Below are 21,923 nucleotides of genomic sequence, written 5' to 3'. Positions count from 1 at the left end.
TGGGCAATATGCATGCTTTTTTGCACAAAGAAAATCACAATCTAAAAAATTTTATTTGCTCCATACCTATGTGTTACTGGCATAATATTGAAAACCCACCCAGTGCTTTAACCACTTCGCACCAGAGCCTGTTTTTGCCTTCGTGACCGGGCCAATTTTTTCAATTCTGACCACTGTCACTTTATGAAGCAATTACTCTGGAACGCTTCAACGGATCCCCCTGATTCTGAAACTGTTTTTTCGTGACATATTGTACTTCATGATAGTGGTAAAATTTCTTTGATATCACATGCGTTTATTTGTGAAAAAATCGGAAATTTGGCGAAAATTTTGAAAATTTTGCAATTTTCAAACTTTGAATTTTCATGCCCTTAAATCAGAGAGATATGTCACACAAAATACTTAATAAATAACATTTCCCACATGTCTACTTTACATCAGCACAATTTTGGAACCAAAATTTTTTTTTGTTAGGGAGCTATAAGGGTTAAAAGTTGACCAGCGATTTCTCATTTTTCCAACAAAATTTACAAAAACATTTTTTTAGGGACCACATCACATTTGAAGTCACTTTGAGGGGTCTTTATGACAGAAAATACCCAAAAGTGACACCGTTTAAAAACTGCACCCTCAAGGTGCTTAAAACCACATTGAAGAACTTTATTAACCCTTCAGGTGCTTCACAGGAATTTTTGGAATGTGGAAGAAAAAAATGAACATTTAACTTTTTTCACAAAAATGTTACTTTAGACCCAATTTTTTTTATTTTCACAGGGGTAACAGGAAAAAATGGACCCCAAAATTTTTTGTGCAATTTCTCTTGAGCGTGCTGATACCCCATATGTGAGGGAAAACCACTGTTTGGGCGCACGGCAGGGCTCGGAAAGGAAGGAGCGCCATTAGACTTTTTGAATGTAAAATTTGTCTGAATAATTAGCAGACACCATGTTGCGTTTGGAGAGCTCCTGATGTGACTAAACAGTGGAAACCCCCCACAAGTGACACCATTTTGGAAACTAGACCCCTTAGGGAACATATCTAGATGTGTGGTGAGCACCTTGAACCCCAAGGTGCTTCACAGAAGTTTATAATAATCAGCTGTAAAAATAAAATTTTCACATATTTCCCGCAAAAACGTTTTTCATCCCTTAATTTTGCATTATCATAAGGGTAATAGGATAAATTGCACCATGAAATTTGTTGTGCAATTTCTCCTGAACACGCCGATACCCCATATGTGGAGGCAAACCACTGTTTGGGCGCACGGCAGGGCTCGGAAGGGAAGGAGCGCCATTTGACTTTTTGAATGTAAAATTTGTTTGAATAATTAGCGGACGCCATGTTGCATTTGGGGAGCCCCTGATGTGCCTAAACAGTGGAAACCCCATACAAGTGACACCATTTTGGAAACTAGACTCCTTAGGGAATTATCTAGATATGTGGTGAGCACCTTGCACCCCCAGCTGCTTCACAGAAGTTTATAATATTGAGCCATAAAAATAAAATTTTCACATTTTTCCCACAAAAAATGTTTTCCTTTCCCTAATTTTGCATTATCATAAGGGTAACAGGATAAATTGCACCATGAAATTTGTTGTACAATTTCTCCTGAACACGCCGATATCCCATATGTGGGGGAAAACCACTGCTTTGGTGTACGGCAGGGTTCAGAAGAGAAAGGAGCGCTATGTTGGCTGGGATAGGCAGCAGACACCATGTCACATTTGAAGACTCGCTGACATGCCGAAACAGCAGAAACCCCCACAAGTGACCCCATTTTGTAAACTACACCTCTCAAGGAATTCATCTAGGGAAGTAGTGAGTATTTTTTAATTTTTAAATTTATACCATTGGGCAGTGAAAAAAGCATAATTATATTTTTACCACAAAAAAATGTTTTACCCTCAGATTTTACATTTTCACACAGGACAATATGTAAAAATGGTGCCGAAATGTGTCACACAATTTCTTCTAAAAGTGCCAATACCCCATATGTGGCTGTATCGTACCGCTCAGCCATATGGCGAGATCTGGGGGGGACGGAGCGCTATTTGATAATTGGAGAACAAATTATTGTAGAATAGGCATTTGGATTTGGGAGCACAAAATTTTTTGAATTTCTTTTGGGGGGCAAGGGCCATTTCGCTTTTCCAGAGCCTTTCTGCTACCAGTAACTTGGAAGTCCCTTATATTTTTAACAGATGACGGACCTGAGTGGGGACTAGCTTTTTTTGAGGACTGAGTTGAAGCTTTTATTGGGAACATTTTACGTAACATTTATCCGGCGCTCTAGGCTGAGCACTTACATCGGGGTTTCCATCTAAATTTCCAAGTGATGTAATTCAGATGAAACCCCTGCCGGATCCATTCACTGTAATGAGGCAGCAGAGTTACTCTGAACTCCGTCTGGCCTCTGTTTAGCGGTGTCCTTTTTTTCAGAAGTGCACAAAACTGTGGCCAACCGCACTTTTATGCACGCCTAAAACAAATGACACCGTGGGATCACAGGCCAGACGGCATCCACAGTGGCCTATATCTGCCTCATTACAGGGAATCTTCCGTCATGGGTTCCGGCTGAATCACATATTTCAGAGATTTACATGGAAACTCTGGCGTAAGTGCTCAGCGCAGAGCGCAGGATAAATGTGTGCCGAGCCATACTGCGATCTTTGGGAGACATAATAAACAAATCAGTAGCAGGTGAAGAATTGGTTTTATTTATTTTTTTACGCCGTTCCTAGTGTGATATAACTGATTAGATTACTTTATTCTTCGGGTCGGTGCGATTACAGAGATACCAGATTTATATCGGGTTTTTATGACTGACAGCTGTCACACACTAAGACGCTTTTTTTTTGCAAAATCTAGTTTTTGCATCGCCATATTTTGAGAGCTATAATTTTTCCATATTTCGGCCGACAGAGTCATGTGATGGCTTGTTTTTTGCGGGACGAGTTGACATTTTTATTGGTACCATTTGTGGGTAAGTGACATTTTTTGATCGCTTTCTATTCCGTTTTTTTGGGAGGTAAAATTAACAAAAACCAACAATTCAGGAATTGTTTTTTGAGGTTTTTTTTTATGCCGTTCTGCGTGTGGTAAAAGTGATCAGGCAGTGTTATTTTTCGGGTCAGTACATTTACAGCGATACACTTACTGTATATTTTTTTATGTTTTGGCGCTTTTACACAATAAAACAATTTTATAGAAAAAATATTTTTTTTGCATTGCTTTATTCTGAGAGGTATAACTTTTTTATTTTTTGGCTGATGGAGCTGTATAGCGGCTTGATTTTTGCGGAACAAGATGACTTTTTCAGCGGTACCATTTCTATTTCCATTTTGCTTTTTGATCGCATTTTTTTCCACTTTTTGTTTGGCGATATGAGGAAAAAGCATAGTTTTTTGCTCCGTTTTTTATTTATTTTTATTATGGTGTACACATAAGGAGTTAATTAGTGTGACAGTTTTATAGCTCGGGTTGTTTCGGACGCGGCAATACCAAATATGTGTACTTTTTTTTATTTTTGCATAACTATATGGATTTATCGGTTTAATATTTTATTATTTTTATTTATTTTGTATTTTTTTTTTAACAGTTTCAAAACATTTTTTTTTACTTTTTTTTTTTACATTTTTACTTAGTCCCTGTATGGGACATTAATTTTTATTTTTCTGATCCCTGATCTCATGTAATGTAATAGACATATATTCCATTATGAGATCTTCACTGACTGTTTCACAGTCTCCTGTCTGGCATCAGCTACAGGCTGAAGCCAGACAGGAAGGACACCATATATGGCAGAGCTGGAGGCGGTCATGTGACCTCCAGCTGCCATAGCAACGCCAGGTCCTGAAAGCAATCAAGGGGTCGTCAGAGAGGTAAGTGGACGACCCCCTCTCCTCCTGCTGTCTCCTATATGCCGCGATCACTATAGATCGCAGCATATAGAAGACAGCAAAGGGTTAACATCACTGGGACCTGATCTAATCAGGTCCCGATGATGTTCCCTGTCAGAGCTAACGCTCTGCACCGCTCTCACAGCGCTTGCAGGACCCAGGGGGTCCTGAGCACTGCGAGACCACCCACCGTTTTTAAACGTCCGCGCTGCACAGAGCCCAGGCAGCGCGGACGTTTATCTACAGTGGGCGGTCGGGAAGCGGTTAAATCAGTGAGCACCTACATGCAATATTTCATCCTTCTATCTTTGTGTCTTTGTTCTTCTCGAAGCACAAGCTGTTCTGCTTTACAGCCAGGATCGAAGTAGCCTCCCTCCAATTCCGGCGTCTTTGAGGCATATTAACCCCTTTAAGACCTATGACCTCTAGGTCATAGGTCGCCTCCCCCTCTTTGCGGGCTCCGGCGCTGAGCTTGCATCTTTTCAGGCACATGTCAGCTTATCTGATCAGCTGTCATGTGCCTCTAACAGCCGCGGGTGGAATCGCAATCCACCTGCGGCTATTAACATGTTAAATGTCAATCTCTGACAGGCATTTAACATGCCCGCATCGGAAGCATGTCATAAGACCCGCTAATCGGCACACCTGTCACATGATTGCGGGGCTCCAATGGGTTCACATGACAACTGGGGGTTCTGCAGTAAAACACCCATTCTTGTCAATTCAGATCTGCTATGAGCGGCGGCCGCTGGCCGACATTCATAACAGGTGATCATTTCTGCCTCACATAGGCCTGAAGCCCTGCTATGTGTAGCACAAGCGATAAGACTATTGCAGCTTAAAGTCTCATAAGGAGACTATTAAAGCAAATGGGAAGTAGAAGAAAAAATGCTAGGCCAGTTTTTACAATTCTGACCAGTGTCAGGTTATGTGGTAATAACTCTGGAACGCTTCCACAGATCCCACTGATTCTGAGATTGTTTTTTCGTGACATATTGTACTTCATGATAGTGGTAAAATTTATTTGCTATGACTGGCGTTACTTTGTGAAAAAATCGGAAATTTAGCGATCATTTTGCAATTTTCAAACTTTGAATTTTCATGCTCTTAAATCAGAGGGTTATGTCACACAAAATAGTTAATAAGTAACATTTTCCACATGTCTAATTTATATCAGTACAATTTTAGAACCACATTTTTTTTTGGTTAGGAAGTTGTAAGGGTTATTTTTTTTAGGGACCATCTCACATTTGAGGGGATTTTATGACCGAAAATACCCAAAAGTGACACAATTCTATTAACTGCCTTTCTCAAGGGGCTCAAAACCACATTCAAGAAGTTTATTAACCCTTCAGGTACTTTACAGGAATTTTTGGAATGTGGAAGAAAACAATGAATATTTAACTTTTTTTCACAATAATGTTACTTTAGGCCCAAATTTTTTTATTTTTGTAGGGGTAACAGGAAGAAATAAACCCCAAAATGTGTGGTGCAATTTCTCCTGAGCACGCAGATACCCTATATGTGGGGGAAAATCACTTCACTTTTTGAATATAAAATTTGCTTAAATTAGCGGATGCCATGTCGCGTTTGGAAAGCCCCTGATGTGCCTAAACATTGGAAACCCCCCACAAGTGACACCATTTTGGAAACTAGACCCCTCAGGGAATTTATCTAGATGTGTAGTGAGCGCCTTGAACCTCCAGGTGCTTCACAGAAGTTTATAACATTAAGCCGTAAAAATACAATTTTCGAATTTTTCCGGCAAAAAATGTATTTTGGCCCCAAATTTCAGATTTTGCTGGACTGTATTGACGGTGCCATTCCACATTGGCAGAGCCCCTAAGGTGCCAGAACTGCGGAAATCCCCATTTTACGAACTACACCTCTCAATGAATTCATCTAGGGGTGCAGTGAGCATGTTGACACCACATGTGCCTCACAGAATTTTACACCATTGGGCGGTGAAGAAAGAATAATTACATTTTTATCACCAAAGTTTTGTTTTAGTCCCAAACTTTACATTTTCACACTGGGAAATGGGTAAAAATGGCACCAAAATTTCACACAATTTTTACTGAATGCAGCAATACCCGATATGTGGCTGTACAGTACTACTTAGCCACACAGCGAGACTCGGGAGGGACGGAGCGCTATTTGCCCACTGGAGCAGATTTTCCTAGAATAGTATGCAGACTCCATATAAAGAGACCCTATGTGCTAGAAGAGCAGAATCCCCCCCCCCCCCCCCCTCAAGTGACCCCATTTTGGAAATTATACCCCTTTGGGAATTTATCTACAGGTGTGGTGAGGATTTTAACTACATGGGTGTTTTCCAGAAACACACAACAGTGGATGCTGCAGAGTAAAAATTGCAAACTCCCGTTGTAGTGACCAGCTTGTTGTTGTGACCAGTGCATTGTAGTGTACGTTGTGCCCAGCTCATGCTTCTGGAGACACGCACCTGTAAATTAGGCGGGCTCTCATCGCTACAGAAATGCCAAACATGTGGATGCACACTGTGGGGAAGGAAGTTGGGCATTTGTATTTGGGAGCACATAATTTACTGAATTTCTTTTGGGGGGCAAGGGCCATTTCGCTTTTCCAGAGCTTTTGTGCTACTAGTAAAGTGGAAGCCCCCTATATTTCCGCTAACAGATGATGGACTTGAGTGGGGACTTGCTTTTTTGTGTGGATTGAGTCAAAGTTTTTATTGTGATCCAAAATGTTATGTCGCCATGGCAGCGATCGGGACCCCACGATGACATCCACGGGGTCTCCAATCCAAGAGCAGAGTGGCTTTTGTCCCTCTGCTTGCTTGCTAAATGCCGCGATTGCAGCGAAGGCAGTATTTTAGGGGTTTAAAGTGCCGGGAGTACCAGGTGTCAGCTGTCAAAATCAGCTGACACCCGGCGGTGATCTCGCTCGCACAGCTTCTGTGCGGGTGCGATCGCCGAGAAGTATCTATACGTACCTGATCCTTAAGGCCCAGGCCACAGTGACGTATAGATATGTCTCGCGTCAGAAAGGGGTTAAAGAAAAAAATCCAAAATATACATATTTGGTATCGGCATGTTTAGAAACACCCGAACAATCAAAATATACTAAGAATTCGCTACGGGGTCCTGGAAAATGGTGCCTTTTTTTTTTTTTATTACGAACTTTGGAATTTCTTTCACCACTTAAAAAAAAATAAAAATAAATAAAAAAGAACTCCTACATGTTTGGTATCTGCGAACTCATAATGACCTGGAGAGCCATAAAAAAAAAATTGTGGAATTGCACTTTTTTTGCAATTTTACTGCACTTGGAATTTTTTACCCATTTTCCAGTAGACTACATGGTAAAATCAATGGTGACGTTCAAAATACAACTCCTTATGTATAAAAAGCCCTCATACCGCCACATTGACTGAAAAATAGTTATAGCTCTGGGAATAATGGGGAAGTAAAAAAACGAAAATCCCAAGTAGGTGAAGGGGAAAACAAGAGCATTCACGCACCCAATCGAAGACTTGTCAGGGTTGGCATTTCAGTAAGCTCTGCTATTAGGGCTTACTGAATAAATAAATTGCATTCATGCAGCTACGTCAATAAAAAAAAAAAAAAAAAAAAAAATTACGACTGCTGAAATACAGTAAGATGCAGACAAAGAAAAATAATTAGCTATTCCTTGAAGGGATATTTCAGCACTAGTCAGTTTTGTATAAGGTGGTTGAGCAGGGCCTGGGACGTCGCATCTACTGCTCCCTTCAGGGACAGGTGTACAATTCGGAGATGTAGTGTACCTCTTTTCTCCGTGGTTGTGAGCAACGCCCTAAAACCCCTTTTAAGGCGTAAATACGGTTGGTCATTGAACGGTTAAGCGATTGGGCTTGACTGAGAGAGGTGTCATGAGCAGAACCATGTGACTTTTGTGTTGATGGGAATCTCCGTTGTGACCATGTGGTTCCTCCAGGTCTCTCAGGCCATGATGCAGATTGTAGGATGCCTTCAGCAGGTCCAGTAGCGCCCTCTAAAGAATGTCAGAATCGTGTAGGTGTAGATTCTGTTATACATGTAATGTGTAACTACCATCACAGGAGAACATGCAGCCTCATGTCTATGTCTGACCCACATTCTCAAGCCTTTCTCCTCTGTACATAGACCAGGGCTGTGGAATCAGTAAGTCAAACCTCAGACTCCTCAATTTCCATGTCACTGACTCCACGACTCAGACTCCCTCATATATGGCTCATGTGATAAATCTACTGTAGCACAGATTCATCTCCGCTAAAAGTCTAGACCCTTAGATCAGGAATAGGACAGACATTTATAGGACATTTCATAACATTCCCAAATTCTTATGAAAAAATATTCCCCACAAACTGCATTGAACTACTGTACCCAATTTATTATATATTTTAGAAGTTGGAGTCGGTCCATTTTATACCGGCTCCGACTTCACAAACCAACTCCACAGCAATTGTCATCACATCTGTGAGCTGATGGGATAATCTGTAGTCATTGAGGACAGATTTTACCTATGAATCCAGAGTTAAAGGTCTGTCTAGGAGGTGACGCAAACAGATTTCCCTAATAACATCAATTACAAAGTTTCTCAATAGTTCTACTAGACAATGATGCATTAGATTATATAGAACGCTAATTTATATAGGTTCAGAATAACTTGGTGATTGTGGTAGTAAGTATTGCTCCACTTTAATGAGCTAAGTTACCAACATAGCGGTACTATACTTCGTTAAGATTAGAGAGTGCTGGACCATTAGTGTATACAGTAGTAGAAGATTATGTAAAAATAAGCTAGGTTGTAGTGTTGTACTTCTGAATCCATGGGAGCCAGGATTTTAGAAAAGCAGGATGATGTGTGTTTCCCAACTGGTGATCTCTTCCATTCTAAAAACGAATCAAATTTTGTCGATCCATTCTGAGTGTGAGGGAGGGGTAGGGCTTTTCCAATGGATTGGAATTAAGTGCTTTGCTGCACTAATCATTAAAGCGAGAGGGTTATGTTTTATAAAATGAGTATCTGGTGAAGAGCAGGAGAGTAGGATCTCTTTTGCCGTTAGATCCCTGTTTATTAGTTGTAGATTTTTGAGTGTTGCATTGATATCCATCCAGAACTTTTGTAATAGTGGACAAGACCAAAAGAGATGTCGTGTTACCCACCCCTGAATTATACCTCCAGCATATTTTCGAGTTAGATAGACCTAAGTGGTGTTGGCGTTTGTGTTCTGTACCACCTTGTTAGTGTTGTCTATGCATTTTCTTGAAGGAGTGTGCGCCTAGGAAAACAAAGTGAATTATTCAGAATTTTTTGGACCTCAGTGTCTTTTTTTATATATAAAAAAAAGAGATGCCTAGTTCTTTTTCCCAAGAAAGTGTGTTAGTTGGTTTGAACATTTTTGCAGGGGAGATTAGATTTTTGTAGATTATAGAGAGCATTTTGATAGACTGGTCAGGAAGTTTGGTCAAGAGGTCAATCCAGGACCAGTCTTTAGGTTTTGTGAATTTGGTTCTGAATTGTGTAAAAGTTTCATTCACAAGTGCTTGTTGTAAGAAGTTGGTTGGTTTGTTGCACTCAGTGGCCTGTTATTTTTTAGAGGAACATTATTATTAATTAATAGGGATGTTGTATAGAATGGACGTTGGTGCCATAAGTTGTATACATATTTAAAGTCTGGGTTTAGTAAATAAGGTATAATGCTTATTGGAGCTAGTGCGGGGGGTAAGTCTGATGGATTTAAGGTTTTGTTTAGGTCTTTCTTCATTTTCAAGGTGGTCAGCGTTAGGGGGTCTAACTGTGAATTAGAAGGGGGCAGAAGATCATTCCAAATGTAATGATCTTTATCCAGAAGGATTATTTCTATATTGTTTTCATTTGTTTGGATGAGTTTGCCAATTTGAGCCATATTGATGTGGATGGCTTTATAATAAGAATATAAGTCTTGTAGATTAAGGCCTCCAGATGATTTCGGGTAGGTGACATGTTTGCAAGAGAGTCTTGCTTTCTTGTATTTCCATACATATTGTGATATTAGCTTTCTGATGGAGGAGAAAAGGGATTTAGGGAGTAGCATAGTCATGGTATATAACAGTTTTGGGAGGACATATGATTTAACTATATTAATCCTTCCTATTCAAGAGAGAAATGGGTGGTCATAAGTGTCGAAATGGTATTGATTAATTTTTTGTAGTTTTCTTCATATAAGTCGTTGGGATTGTTAGTAATATATACTCCTAAGTATTTAATGTGCTGGGTGGGCCATTTAAATGGCATAATGTGTTTAAGTTAGGACACCTCTTTTATTGGAGCAGATATGTTCAACACTTCTGTTTTTATCCCAGCTTATTTTAAAATTTGACAATTCCCCAAAGTTGTTCAGAGATTCAATTATTTTAGAGAAAGCTGATTTAGGTTCAGTAAGAATGAGGAGAAGGTCATCTGCAAAAGCAACAGCTTTTTGTTCAGATTGCCTTATTTGAAGTCCTTTGATTGAGGGGTTTTGCCTAATTGCTTGGATTAAAATAAAGTTTGGGTGATAGGGGGCAGTCTTGTCTTGTGCCGTTCCGAATTCCAAAGCTCTGTGAGTAGGAACCATTAATCTTAATTTTTGCTGAGGGGGATGAGTACAAGGAGAAGACCACTTTGATGAAGCTCTGAGGAATGGCAAATTTTTCCAATGTTTTTTCCATAAAACGCCAGTTTACACAATCGAATGCTTTTTCTGCGTCAGTTGAGAGTGAGGTTAGAGGCGTTTTGTTTTTTCGAGCGTAGAAAATGGAATGGATTATTTTAGCCAAACTCTCCTCGCCTTCTCTGCCCTTCACAAATCCAGATTGGTCAGGGTGGATAAGTTTTGAAGATATTTGCTAATTCTAGTTGTTAATATTTTAGCCCATAATTTTGTGTCTGCATTTAAAGGGATATGGGACGGTAGATGCTGCAAAGATCAGGGTTTTTACCTTCTTTAGGCATGATCGTAATAAATGCTTCTAAACCTTGCTTAGGAGGGTTAGCGCCTTGTAGAAGGTCATTAAAAACTTTGACTAGGTGAGGAATTAGAGTTTTATTACTTTTTTTATGATTGACCATTGGGAATCCATCAGGAGCCTGGTGATTTTCCTTCGAGGATTGTTTTGAGTACATGAAGAATTTCTTGTGGGGTGATAGGTGACCGTAACATTTCATTATCGTTAATTGACAGCTTAGGCAAGTTTAGTAGGCATAAAAATGTGACAATTTTGTTGTCATGGTTTGGAGAACCAGTCGGATCTGGTGGTGGAGGTAAATTTATATAAATTTTCATAAAAACACTTAAAACCTTTTACTATTTCTTCTGTTGAGGAGACTATTGAATTTGCGTCTGGTTTAATTTTTCTGATAAATCTGTTTTAAATGCTTCTTCAAAAGAGAGGTGGTTAGTTTACTCCCCTTGTTGCCATGTGTGTACAATTTTTGTTTGCAGTATAAGTAGGTTTTGGCTGTACATGTTTAGGATATCCTTCAATTTGTTCCTTAGATTTTTAAGGTTCTCCTGAGCGGATTTAGCTAGGGATTGTTTATGTACCGTTTCAAGTGTTTATTTGGTGTATTAGCGATGGCATTTCTTTGTTCCTCATCTTTTTTTGTAAAAAAGCCTAGAGCGAAGCTACAATTTTTAAGCAGCTTTTCAAACAGAAGCATCCGTAAAAACTTTTATAACATTAGGAATCGCTGATGTTTTGGTCGGTTTTTCTCATTTAGTTTTATGGTACAAATGCAAAAGTAACAATCGTGTAATTTCAGATTATACTATTCTGTATGTTACAAATGAAAATGTCTTCATTGAACTGGAGGAATCCTCATAGAGAGCATAAATGTAATTTATAATGTGAAAACAAGTTAAGTTAGTCAGTCAGAGAATCTGTTGGAACTTGACTTTAGGGTTTGAAACTGGGTAATGTGAATGGCTCCCATGTTCCTTAGACCCTCTTTATTTCTGCATGTATGTTTTGTAACAAAGCTTGCTCCTCTTTCTCCAGGGACCGTGTGGTAGCAGTGTTTGTTCAAGGTCCCGCTTGGCAGTTCAAAGGCTGGCCCTGGCTGTTGCCGGATGGATCACCTGTAGATATTTTTGCAAAAAGTAAGCTTTTTTTATTTACAAGAGTTGCTGAAACAATCAAATTTTCAGAAAGGAAGAGAACTATAACTCTAGTGCCCCCTATAGGAAGTAGCAATCCTAAAAGTCAATATTGACTCTCCAAGGAGGCTTGTCACATGACTTGGGATAATAGCCTAAACCATAATCTCAATTATCCTAAGTCATGTGACAAGCCTCCTTGGAGAGTCAATATTGACTTTTAGGATTGCTACTTCCTATAGGAGGCACTAGAGTTCTAGTTCTCTTCCTTTCTGAAGAGACAGTTTGCATATTTCCCAGAGGAGTATTGCGGCTTAAGTCTCCTCACCTTGACGTGCTTAACGTGTCACTCTCCGCAAGGAGTAACTTTAAAACAATCAATAAACTGGAATGTCAGTGTTGTTATTTTCTGAACGTCTGTGGTAAAAATGTCAACTGTTGTATGTGTGGTTCCCGTGGTCAACACTTTGAGGACAAATTTTTTTTCTATTTAGGTGACTGCCTTGCCTCCAGCAGTTGTAAGCTACAATAACCACCTATTAATGCTGGGAAAGCTGCAGCATTGCCATGCAAATGTGTACTAGGTCTTCCTATAATATACAGCTAACATAGTGCTGCAAAGGCTAGATTTCCCTATCCTGGTAGCTTAGCCCCCTGCGTGTCGCAGGTTCTTATCAACTACTATAAAACCTATTGAGTACAAGTAAGAGATATGGGATACTAATATATAAAAAATATCAGTTTATTGACAAATGAATAATTTACAGATAAAGGTATACCTATCCAGGTAACCATGTATTGTAGACAGAAACAACAAGATATACACACTGACGGTAATACCATATTGGGGAACAACTATGCAGCATATGCACAATCACATCAAAAATATTTACATCATGGAAAACCATATATAGAACAATATATACACATAAATATTGCAGTTATGGTAAATTATATAAATTGCGGCTTAACTTACGGTGCTGAGAACGGTAAATAAAGGTATATGGTTGGGGCAATATATAACTACAATAATGCCCTTGGCCCACACCTATACCAAAAGCTAACCATCACAGTTACTGCAACCTGTGTGTTCCCAGCATACACCTATAATTCTCATAATGCAAACTCTATAGTGTGAATCCAGCAGATTCTTTGCTGCTGGACCGAGGAGGGGAAGAGTGTGCAGATGCCTCGACACGCGTTTCACCGCCTAAAGACGTGGCTTCGTCAGGAAGCCACGTCTGTGGGCTGTGAAACGCGCGTTGAGGCGTTTGCACACTCTTCGCCCTCCTCTCCTTGGTCCAGCAGCATGAATACAGGTATTTAACCATTTCATTGCAACCTCACACTATAGGGTTTGCATTATGCTCACTATAGTGTTTGCATTATGAGAATTATAGGTGTATGCTAGGACCACATAGGCTACAGTAACGGTCATGGTTAGTTTTCGGTATAGGTGTGGGCCATGGACATTATTGTAGTTATATATTGCCCTATCCATATATCTTTATTTACTGTTTGTAGCTCAACATATGGTGCTGATATTTATATAATTTACCAAAACTGCAATATTTATGTGGATATATTGTTCTCTATATGGTTTTTCATTATGTATATCTTTTTGATGTGATTGTGCATATGCTGCATAGCCGACGGCAATACCATATTGGGGCACAGTGTTTATCTTGTTTCTGGCTACAATTTGTATACAATATATGGTTACTGGGATAGGTATACCTTTATCTGTAAACTTTTATTAATTTTTTTTAGAATTTGTATCCCATATCTTGTACTCGATGAGTTTTGTATGTTCTGTTGAAAGAGGGGATTATACCTATACAGAGGACTATTATATGTTCTATATCATATCAACTACTATGTCTAACAATCTAAGGCAATAGGAGTAAGTTATAGTGTAAAAGGATTACAAATGATATACAGTTAGGTCCAGAAGTATTTGGACAGTGACCAAATCTTGGTGATTTGACCTCTGCATGCCACCATTTTGTATGTGAAATGAAACAACTGAGATACAATTGAAGTGTCGATAATCAGGATTAATTAAATGGATTGAACAAAAATATCCTGTGAAACATTTTGGAATTGCAACCATTTTTCTACAACGCCTCCTCATTCAGGGCTCAAAAGTAATTGGACAAATTAACTTTGCCATAAATAAAATGTTAATTTGTAATACTTTTGTAGAGAATCCTTTGCAGATAATGACTGCCTGAAGTCTGGAAGCCATGGATGTCGCTAAACGCTGGGTTTTCTCCTTTGTGATTCTTTGCCCGGCCTTTACTGCAGCTGATATTATTTGTTGCTTGTTTGTGGGTGTTTCTGTCTTTAAGCTTTGTGTTAAGCAGGTGAAATGCTGCTCGATGGGGGTGAGATCTGGTGATTGACTTGGCCATTACAGATTTTCCACTTCTTTGCCTTAAAGGGATTTTCCCACAAACAAAAGTTCATTTTAATCAATACATTTTGGAATAATAAGTTCCACAATTGGATGTGTTTAAATAAAATGCTCCTGTGCTTATAAATGTGCCCCTGCTGTGTACTGTGTAATGGCTGTGTCTGACCGTACAGGGACATGGTCTGATCTAAATAAACTGGAGCAGTGGGCTGCAACCAACAGGATGGTTTTTAACAGGGAAAAATGCAAAGTACTACATCTGGGCAATAAAAATGAAAAAAGCATATACAGAATGGGAGGAATAGAGCTAAGCAACAGTACATGTGAAAAAGACTTGGGTATACTAATAGATCATAGACTGAACATGAGTCAACAGTGTGATGCAGCAGCAAAAAAGGCAAATACAATTCTGGGATGTATTAACAGAAGCATACAGTCTAGATCACGTGAAGTCATTATCGGTCTTTACTCCTCTTTGGTCAGACCTCATCTGGAATACTGTGTACAGTTTTGGGCACCACATTTTAAAAAAGACAAAGACAAACTGGAGCAAGTTCAGAGAAGCGCGACCAGAATGGTGACTGGTCTGCAAACCATGTCCTATGAGGAACGGTTACAGGATTTGGGAATGTTTAGCTTGCAAAAAAGAAGACTGAGAGGAGACTTAATAGCTGTCTACAAATATGTCAAGGGCTGTCACATTGTAGAAGGATCATCTTTATTCTCATTTGCACAAGGAAAGACTAGAAGCAATGGGATGAAACTAAATGGGAGGAGACACAGATTAGATATTAGAAAAAACTTTTTGACAGTTAGGGTGATTAAGGAGTGGAACAGGCTGCCATGAGAGGTGGTGAGTTCCCCTTCAATGGACGTCTTCAAACAGAGGCTGGACAGACATCTGTCTGAGATGATTTAGTGAATCCTGCTTTGAGCAGGGGGTTGGACCAGATGACCCAGGAGGTCCCTTCCAACTCTACCATTCTATGATTCTATGATTCTTCAGATGTTTTTTTTTTCTTTGCACAGTCTAATCTGGCCTTTCTATTTTGACGCCTGATTAATGGTTTGCACTTTGTGGTGAACTCTCTTTATTTGCTCTCATGAAATCTTGTTTATGGTAGACTTAGATACTGCAACACCTACCGTATTTTTTGGACTATGATGCACCTAGGTTTTAGAGGAGGACAATGGAATAAAATTTAAGCAAAAAATGTGGTCCTGGTGCACGGTTATGGGGGAGTGGGTCTGCTGCTGACACTGTTATAGGGGTAAGGTCCTCCAATTCTGTTAATATCCCCCATCCTGGTATGTGTGGAACCCCTCATCCTCCATTCTGGTATGCGTGGAACCCCTCATCCCCCCATTCTGGTATGCGTGGAACCCCTCATCCCCCCCATTCTGGTATGCGTGGAACCCCTCATCCCCCCATTCTGGTAGGCGTGGCACTCCCCCCCATTCTGGTAGGCGTGGCACCCCCCCATCCTGGTAGGCGTGGCACCCCCCATCCTGGTAGGCGTGGCACCCCCCCCCATCCTGGTAGGCGTGGCACCCCCCCATCCTGGTAGGCGTGGCACCCCCCCATCCTGGTAGGCGTGGCACCCCCCCATCCTGGTAGGCGTGGCACCCCCCCATCCTGGTAGGCGTGGCACCCCCCCATCCTGGTAGGCGTGGCACCCCCCCATCCTGGTAGGCGTGGCACCCCCCCATCCTGGTAGGCGTGGCACCCCCCATCCTGGTAGGCGTGGCACCCCCCATCCTGGTAGGCGTGGCACCCCCCCCATCCTGGTAGGCGTGGCACCCCCCCCCCCATCCTGGTAGGCGTGGCACCCCCCCCATCCTGGTAGACGTGGCACCCCCCCATCCTGGTAGGCGTGGCACCCCCCCATCCTGGTAGGCGTGGCACCCCCCCATCCTGGTAGGCGTGGCACCCCCCCCATCCTGGTAGGCGTGGCACCCCCCCCCATCCTGGTAGGCGTGGCACCCCCCCCATCCTGGTAGGCGTGGCACCCCCCCCATCCTGGTAGGCGTGGCACCCCCCCCATCCTGGTAGGCGTGGCACCCCCCCCATCCTGGTAGACGTGGCACCCCCCCCCCATCCTGGTAGACGTGGCACCCCCCCCCCCAATCCTGGTAGGCGTGGCACCCCCCCATCCTGGTAGGCGTGGCACCCCTCCCCCCCATCCTGGTAGGCGTGGCACCCCTCCCCCCCATCCTGGTTGGCGTGGCACCCCTCCCCCCCACCCTGGTTTGCGTGGCACCCCTCCCCCCCCACCCTGGTTTGCGTGGCACCCCTCCCCCCCACCCTGGTTTGCGTGGCACCCCTCCCCCCATCCTGGTTTGCGTGGCACCCCTCCCCCCCATCCTGGTTTGCGTGGCACCCCTCCCCCCCATCCTGGTTTGCGTGGCACCCCTCCCCCCCATCCTGGTTTGCGTGGCACCCCTCCCCCCCATCCTGGTTTGCGTGGCACCCCTCCCCCCCATCCTGGTTTGCGTGGCACCCCTCCCCCCATCCTGGTTTGCGTGGCACCCACCCCCCATCCTGGTATGTGTGGCACCCCTCACCCCCCCCCCCCCCCCCATATCCTGGTATGCATGGCACCCCTCACCCCCATCACGCTGCACACAAAAAATAAAAAATAAAGGATTCTACTTGCCTCCCCTCTGCTCCAGTGCTGTGACCTGTTCTGCTGCCAGCAGCTGATGTCATGCGCAGCACACATGGTGAGGTCACTGCCATGCGCCCTCACACTGAGATGAGCTGCCGAAAGTTTCACTGCTCTCCACTCTGGGACTATGGTCGTGGGGAGTAGTGACTACTTTCTTAATAGCGCGCACACTGTAGCCGCAGCCTCAGCTCCTGCAGCTGCTCTGTGATCTCGTGTGCCCGCTACTAAAGAGCATGAATATTCACTACTCCCGATGCCCGTGGGAGTGGGGAGTCGTGAATATCCATGCTCTTTAACAGCGGGCACACGTGACATGGGTATGGAGAGCAGTGAATATTCATTTTCTTTAGTAGCGGGTAGTATTTCTTCACATGACAGCCATGCCTCTGCAAGCGGCTAGCTGAGGTTTGTGTGATACAGCTGTGGTCAGTTGACACACATCTCGGGAGCTATATGACTTATTTTATCTCCTCTTCGGAGAACCCCTTTAAGAATAAAAATGACATTAGAGATTGAACAATATTTGGCGTTCCCCACAACCCCCTAACTATACAGCTATTATGTTATTTATTCCATGCAGTGAATCTGGTACATTCCAGAAAACCGGAAATACAAGCCCTAAAAAAAAAATAATAATTTACGTATTAAAAGTAAAACTAAAACTATACAAATTTGGTATGTCTGTAATACGATGGACTGTCATTTATACCACACGGATTGTCCCTTATGGAATTACTGACTTTTCCCACCCAAAAAAATTTACAAAAAGTGTCATAAAAATATTCACACTGCAAAAAAGGAGCAATCCTACATCTGTGACAGAAAATAAAGTTACTGCTCTTAGTGAGCAGTGATGACATGTGCAAGAAAAATGCCACTCCTTTTTGTCCTTTTACTTATGAGGGTACTATGCTTTCTCTGAGTATCTAAATGTGTCCTGTTATTGTGACATTTGTATTAACATTGTAAGCAAAGAAAAAAGAACAACTTTTGATCTTGTTCACTTTATGCAGTTAAAGCCTTCCACCTCAAGTACGACGAAGTTCGTCTGGATCCCAATGTACAGAAATGGGATGTGACAGTGTTGGAGTTAAGTTACCATAAAAGACATTTGGACAGACCTGTATTCCTGCGATTCTGGGAAACCCTGGACAGGTAATGATAATTATTCTATTCTTTGTTATAGAAAAAAAATGGGCATAAACTTTTAGATTTAAATTTTTCCATTTAAATTTGACAGTTGTAATGGCTTTTAATTTGAAGAAGGAAAAAAAACCAAAAGCAATGTGTTGTGGAGTCCTGATAATGGATTCATTAATCCTATAATCAGTTTATACTAAATTTCCTGGAAGACTTGTTTTGTTTGGTGCAGACACGGCTATGTTGTCTGTAGTATAGTATAGATTGATTTATTGATTGTTTTTCTCTTACAGGTATATGGTGAAGCACAAATCTCACTTACGATTCTGAGGAGCTGGAAGTGCTTTGTTTCTGTGTTTGGATGGCTAATTGTGGCATCACTCTCACTTAGAGCATGGAAGTCTGTTAAAGACGGCAAAATGAACTTACCTTGATCAAATGATCTTTGTGGTCTAAAGAGAGAGTGTCGTTTATTTACAACCGGAATGAACAGTGTACTATTTTTTAAATATTTGCATAATGTCTGCAATTCAAAATGTATATTTTGATAGTAAGAGATCCTTTCTTTTAACACCGCATTTTGGTTAGATCTTGTTTACTGAAACCACCAAACTGTGTGTGGAAGATGCATTCTCTCTCAATTTTCTTTTTCCCTTATATCCTTGTGCATAAATCTGTTTTCCGTAGAAAGCCCTACTGCACAATTCAGCATGTCGTGTTGACAGACTGGTAAAGTATGGAAGTGAAGAATGTGTGCAGTGGGAGGATGGTATGTTAAAGGACTGCTAGCAAGAAGAAATACTCTATTTTTTGTTCATGTGAAAACAAACTTGCTAAACTTTACCATTTTGAAAATTAAAGTTTGAGTTTTTCTTTTTCATCAACAAGTATGATAAAATATAAATCAATAAACATGCAGCTTCATCTGTCTGTTGATCTGAAAAACTGTTTGTTTTGTTATAAAAATGATATTTCTTCTGAACTGTTAATTTAAGGTGATATACACTTCTGTACAGCACTGAGCAGCTCTGCAGGTGGTTTTCCCACTTGAGCTTAGTTGTCAGAGATAATTGTTACTACTTCAGAAGTGTTTGAGTAGGATTAAAGGTAACCTGTCATGTAAAAAAAAACTATTAGCTTGCAGATATGGGGTTAATCTGCAGGTTAATGGCATTCTAAAGCCATGCGGCCATTTCACTGAAGGCCCAGCTGCTGTGAGGAAATTAACTTTATTCCCCCTGGCAGCTTCCAGCTTTCAGTCATGGAGGTGTCTTCAGTTACCACTCAGTATACAGGGATCAGCGGCTGAAACCACGCCACTACACTGACAGACAGATGATTGAACACTGATGCCGGGGGTGTGATCTCAGCTGAAGCTCACAATGTTATGAGCGGTGACTGAAGCTGCCCCTCTAGGACTGAAAAGCTGAGGTTGCCAGCAGGAATGAAGTTCATTTCCTCCTGGCAGCTGGGCTTTCAGTGCAGCGACCGTACAGGATAATATTATTTTGGGACATGACAAATTCACTTTTTAAAGTGTTTTTGTTTTGTTTCAGTATTTTTAACTATTTTTCCCCAATGGGCTTTTAAATATTACACTTTACCCTCCTGCTTTATACTCTGGTATACCAATATATTGAAAATCATCTGTTTTAAAAACAAATCTTGCGTTTAAACACACCTGCTAGTTTTGTGGTTTTTCATTGCCTCAATTTGTATGTTGCGTATTCTTTAATATAAGTAAAATGTCTAAATAAAGTGTCTCATACATAATGGTGAATATTTCCCAGATAGCAACAACTTGAAATGTGAACCCAATTCATCACCTCCAAGGGCCTTCCTGACCCTTCTTTGGTAAGGAGAGTAACAATACATAATCTACAGGCTGAAAATGGCAGAAATCAATCTGCTTGCCTTGTAAATTGTCTTTTCAGAGAGGCAGAGGACTTGAACTCTAGTGCCACCTATTGGAAGTAGCAATTCTAAAAGTCAATATTTAACCTTTAACGAGCCTTGCAATATTACTTGGGATAAAAGCCAAACCAGAATCCCAAATTGCAGACATGGTGTTTCGGGGTATTGCCCCTCGTCAGTGCAAAGTATGAGATCTGATTTGGCTACCTTGTGTAATTGAGCTCAACTGCCTGGGAAGTTGCCTGCCTGTTTTAATGCTTCACATGTTTCCACATCCATACACCCATCAGTCCTTTCTGAATTGGACGATGTTCAACCTCCATCTAAATGCAGCTGCTTTACAATATTAAAAGTAATCTCTCCTATTGCCTCCACTGTTATCTTTAAGAACTCAGATCAGCTTACTGCAGTCAGTCACTGGTATTATCTTTGCGTAGATGCTGACACAGCTGCAGCAAATTGTTGCACTCTGTCACGTCTGGATGGTAGGAGCAAACTGGCTGCTGTATTGGGCAATCTGTACAGTGAGCTCATCCAACCAAATCAGACCTCTTGCTCTGCACTGATGAGGCGCAAACATCCTGAAACGTGTCTGTAAATAGCAGGGCTGGGGAGCCTGTGTCCATTTTGGTGAAGTCGGTATGAAATCGACAGACTCCTAAAATATATAATAAATTGGGTACAGTAGTACAATGCAGTATGTGCTGTAAATCTTTTCATAAGAATTTGGGAAAGTTATGAAATTTCCTATTTCTGATCTAAGGATCTAGGCTTTTAGTTGAAATGAGTCTGTGCTGCACTTTATGTACATGCTCAGTAGTGAGGCAGTGGTGTTGGAGTTTGGAGTCAGGGAAATTGAAGAGGCGGAGGTTGGACTTACCAACTCCACAGCCCTCGTAAATAGTGTCTGGTTTGGCTTTTAGCTTAACTCATGGCAAGGCTCGATATTGATGTGCTAGTAATCAAGTTACTTATACAATAATCTCCTGATCTTTGTAATTATTTTTGTTAAAACTATATTGGACAAGTGTCAAATTCTTCATAGTAGGAAAGAGTTGAATCTTGGATAGGATAGTAGAATATTTGGAATCAGATAGGATTCACATTGTTTCAACCTGTTATCCGGCATATATTGATTTTGAAGTCTCTGGTAACAAGGGGGAATTTTTTGTTATAAAACTACCTAGATGTTGTAAAGAATAGAACATAGCAGGGAGTCTTAAGCGCAGGCAGGGATAGTGAATGAGGCAGGGTGATTTTTAGAACTCTGAAGCAGGGGTTTCTTTGTCTCAATAAAACAATGCACTTTGCTGCACAACCACCGTACTCATTAGCTTACTCAAATATATATATTTACAGTGATGTGAAAGTGTTTGCCCCCTTTCTGATTTCTTATTCTTTTGCATGTTTGTCGTACTTACAGTCATATGAAAAAGTTTGGGCACCCCTATTAATCTTAAGCTTAATGTTTTATAAAAATTGGTGTTTTTGCAACAGCTATTTCAGTTTGATATATGTAATAACTGCTGGACACAGTAATGTTTCTGCCTTGAAATGAGGTTTATTGTACTAACAGAAAATGTGCAATCTGCATTCAAACAAAATTTGAAAGGTGCATAAGTATGGGCACCCTTATAATTTTCTTGTTTTAAATACTCCTACCTACTTTTTACTGACTTACTAAAGCACTTTTTTTGGTTTTGTAACCTCATGGAGCTTTGAACTTTATAGCCAGGTGTATGCAATCATGAGAAAAGCTACTT

General features: G+C 41.1%; 1 protein-coding gene across 1 annotated transcript in view; it reads left to right on the top strand.

Annotated features, from left to right (window-relative positions):
• Positions 1-20,026, top strand: part of CDC73 (cell division cycle 73) — an 89,943-nt gene extending 69,917 nt beyond the window's left edge. Inside the window, exons 15-17 of the mRNA XM_073642941.1 lie at positions 11,924-12,024; positions 18,120-18,261; positions 18,540-20,026. Of these exons, the coding sequence (XP_073499042.1) occupies positions 11,924-12,024; positions 18,120-18,261; positions 18,540-18,576 (280 nt within the window). The 3' untranslated portion in view covers positions 18,577-20,026. The remainder of the gene's footprint in view (positions 1-11,923; positions 12,025-18,119; positions 18,262-18,539) is intronic.
• Positions 20,027-21,923: the final 1,897 nt, after the last annotated feature.

Source organism: Phyllobates terribilis, unplaced genomic scaffold (genome assembly GCF_046119375.1).
Source record: "Phyllobates terribilis strain yellow unplaced genomic scaffold, ASM4611937v1 Scaffold_8__6_contigs__length_399053987, whole genome shotgun sequence".
In the NCBI taxonomy this organism is placed as follows: domain Eukaryota; kingdom Metazoa; phylum Chordata; class Amphibia; order Anura; family Dendrobatidae; genus Phyllobates; species Phyllobates terribilis.
Note: the sequence above shows the minus strand (reverse complement) of the source record. Positions and strands in the feature narration are given on the sequence as shown.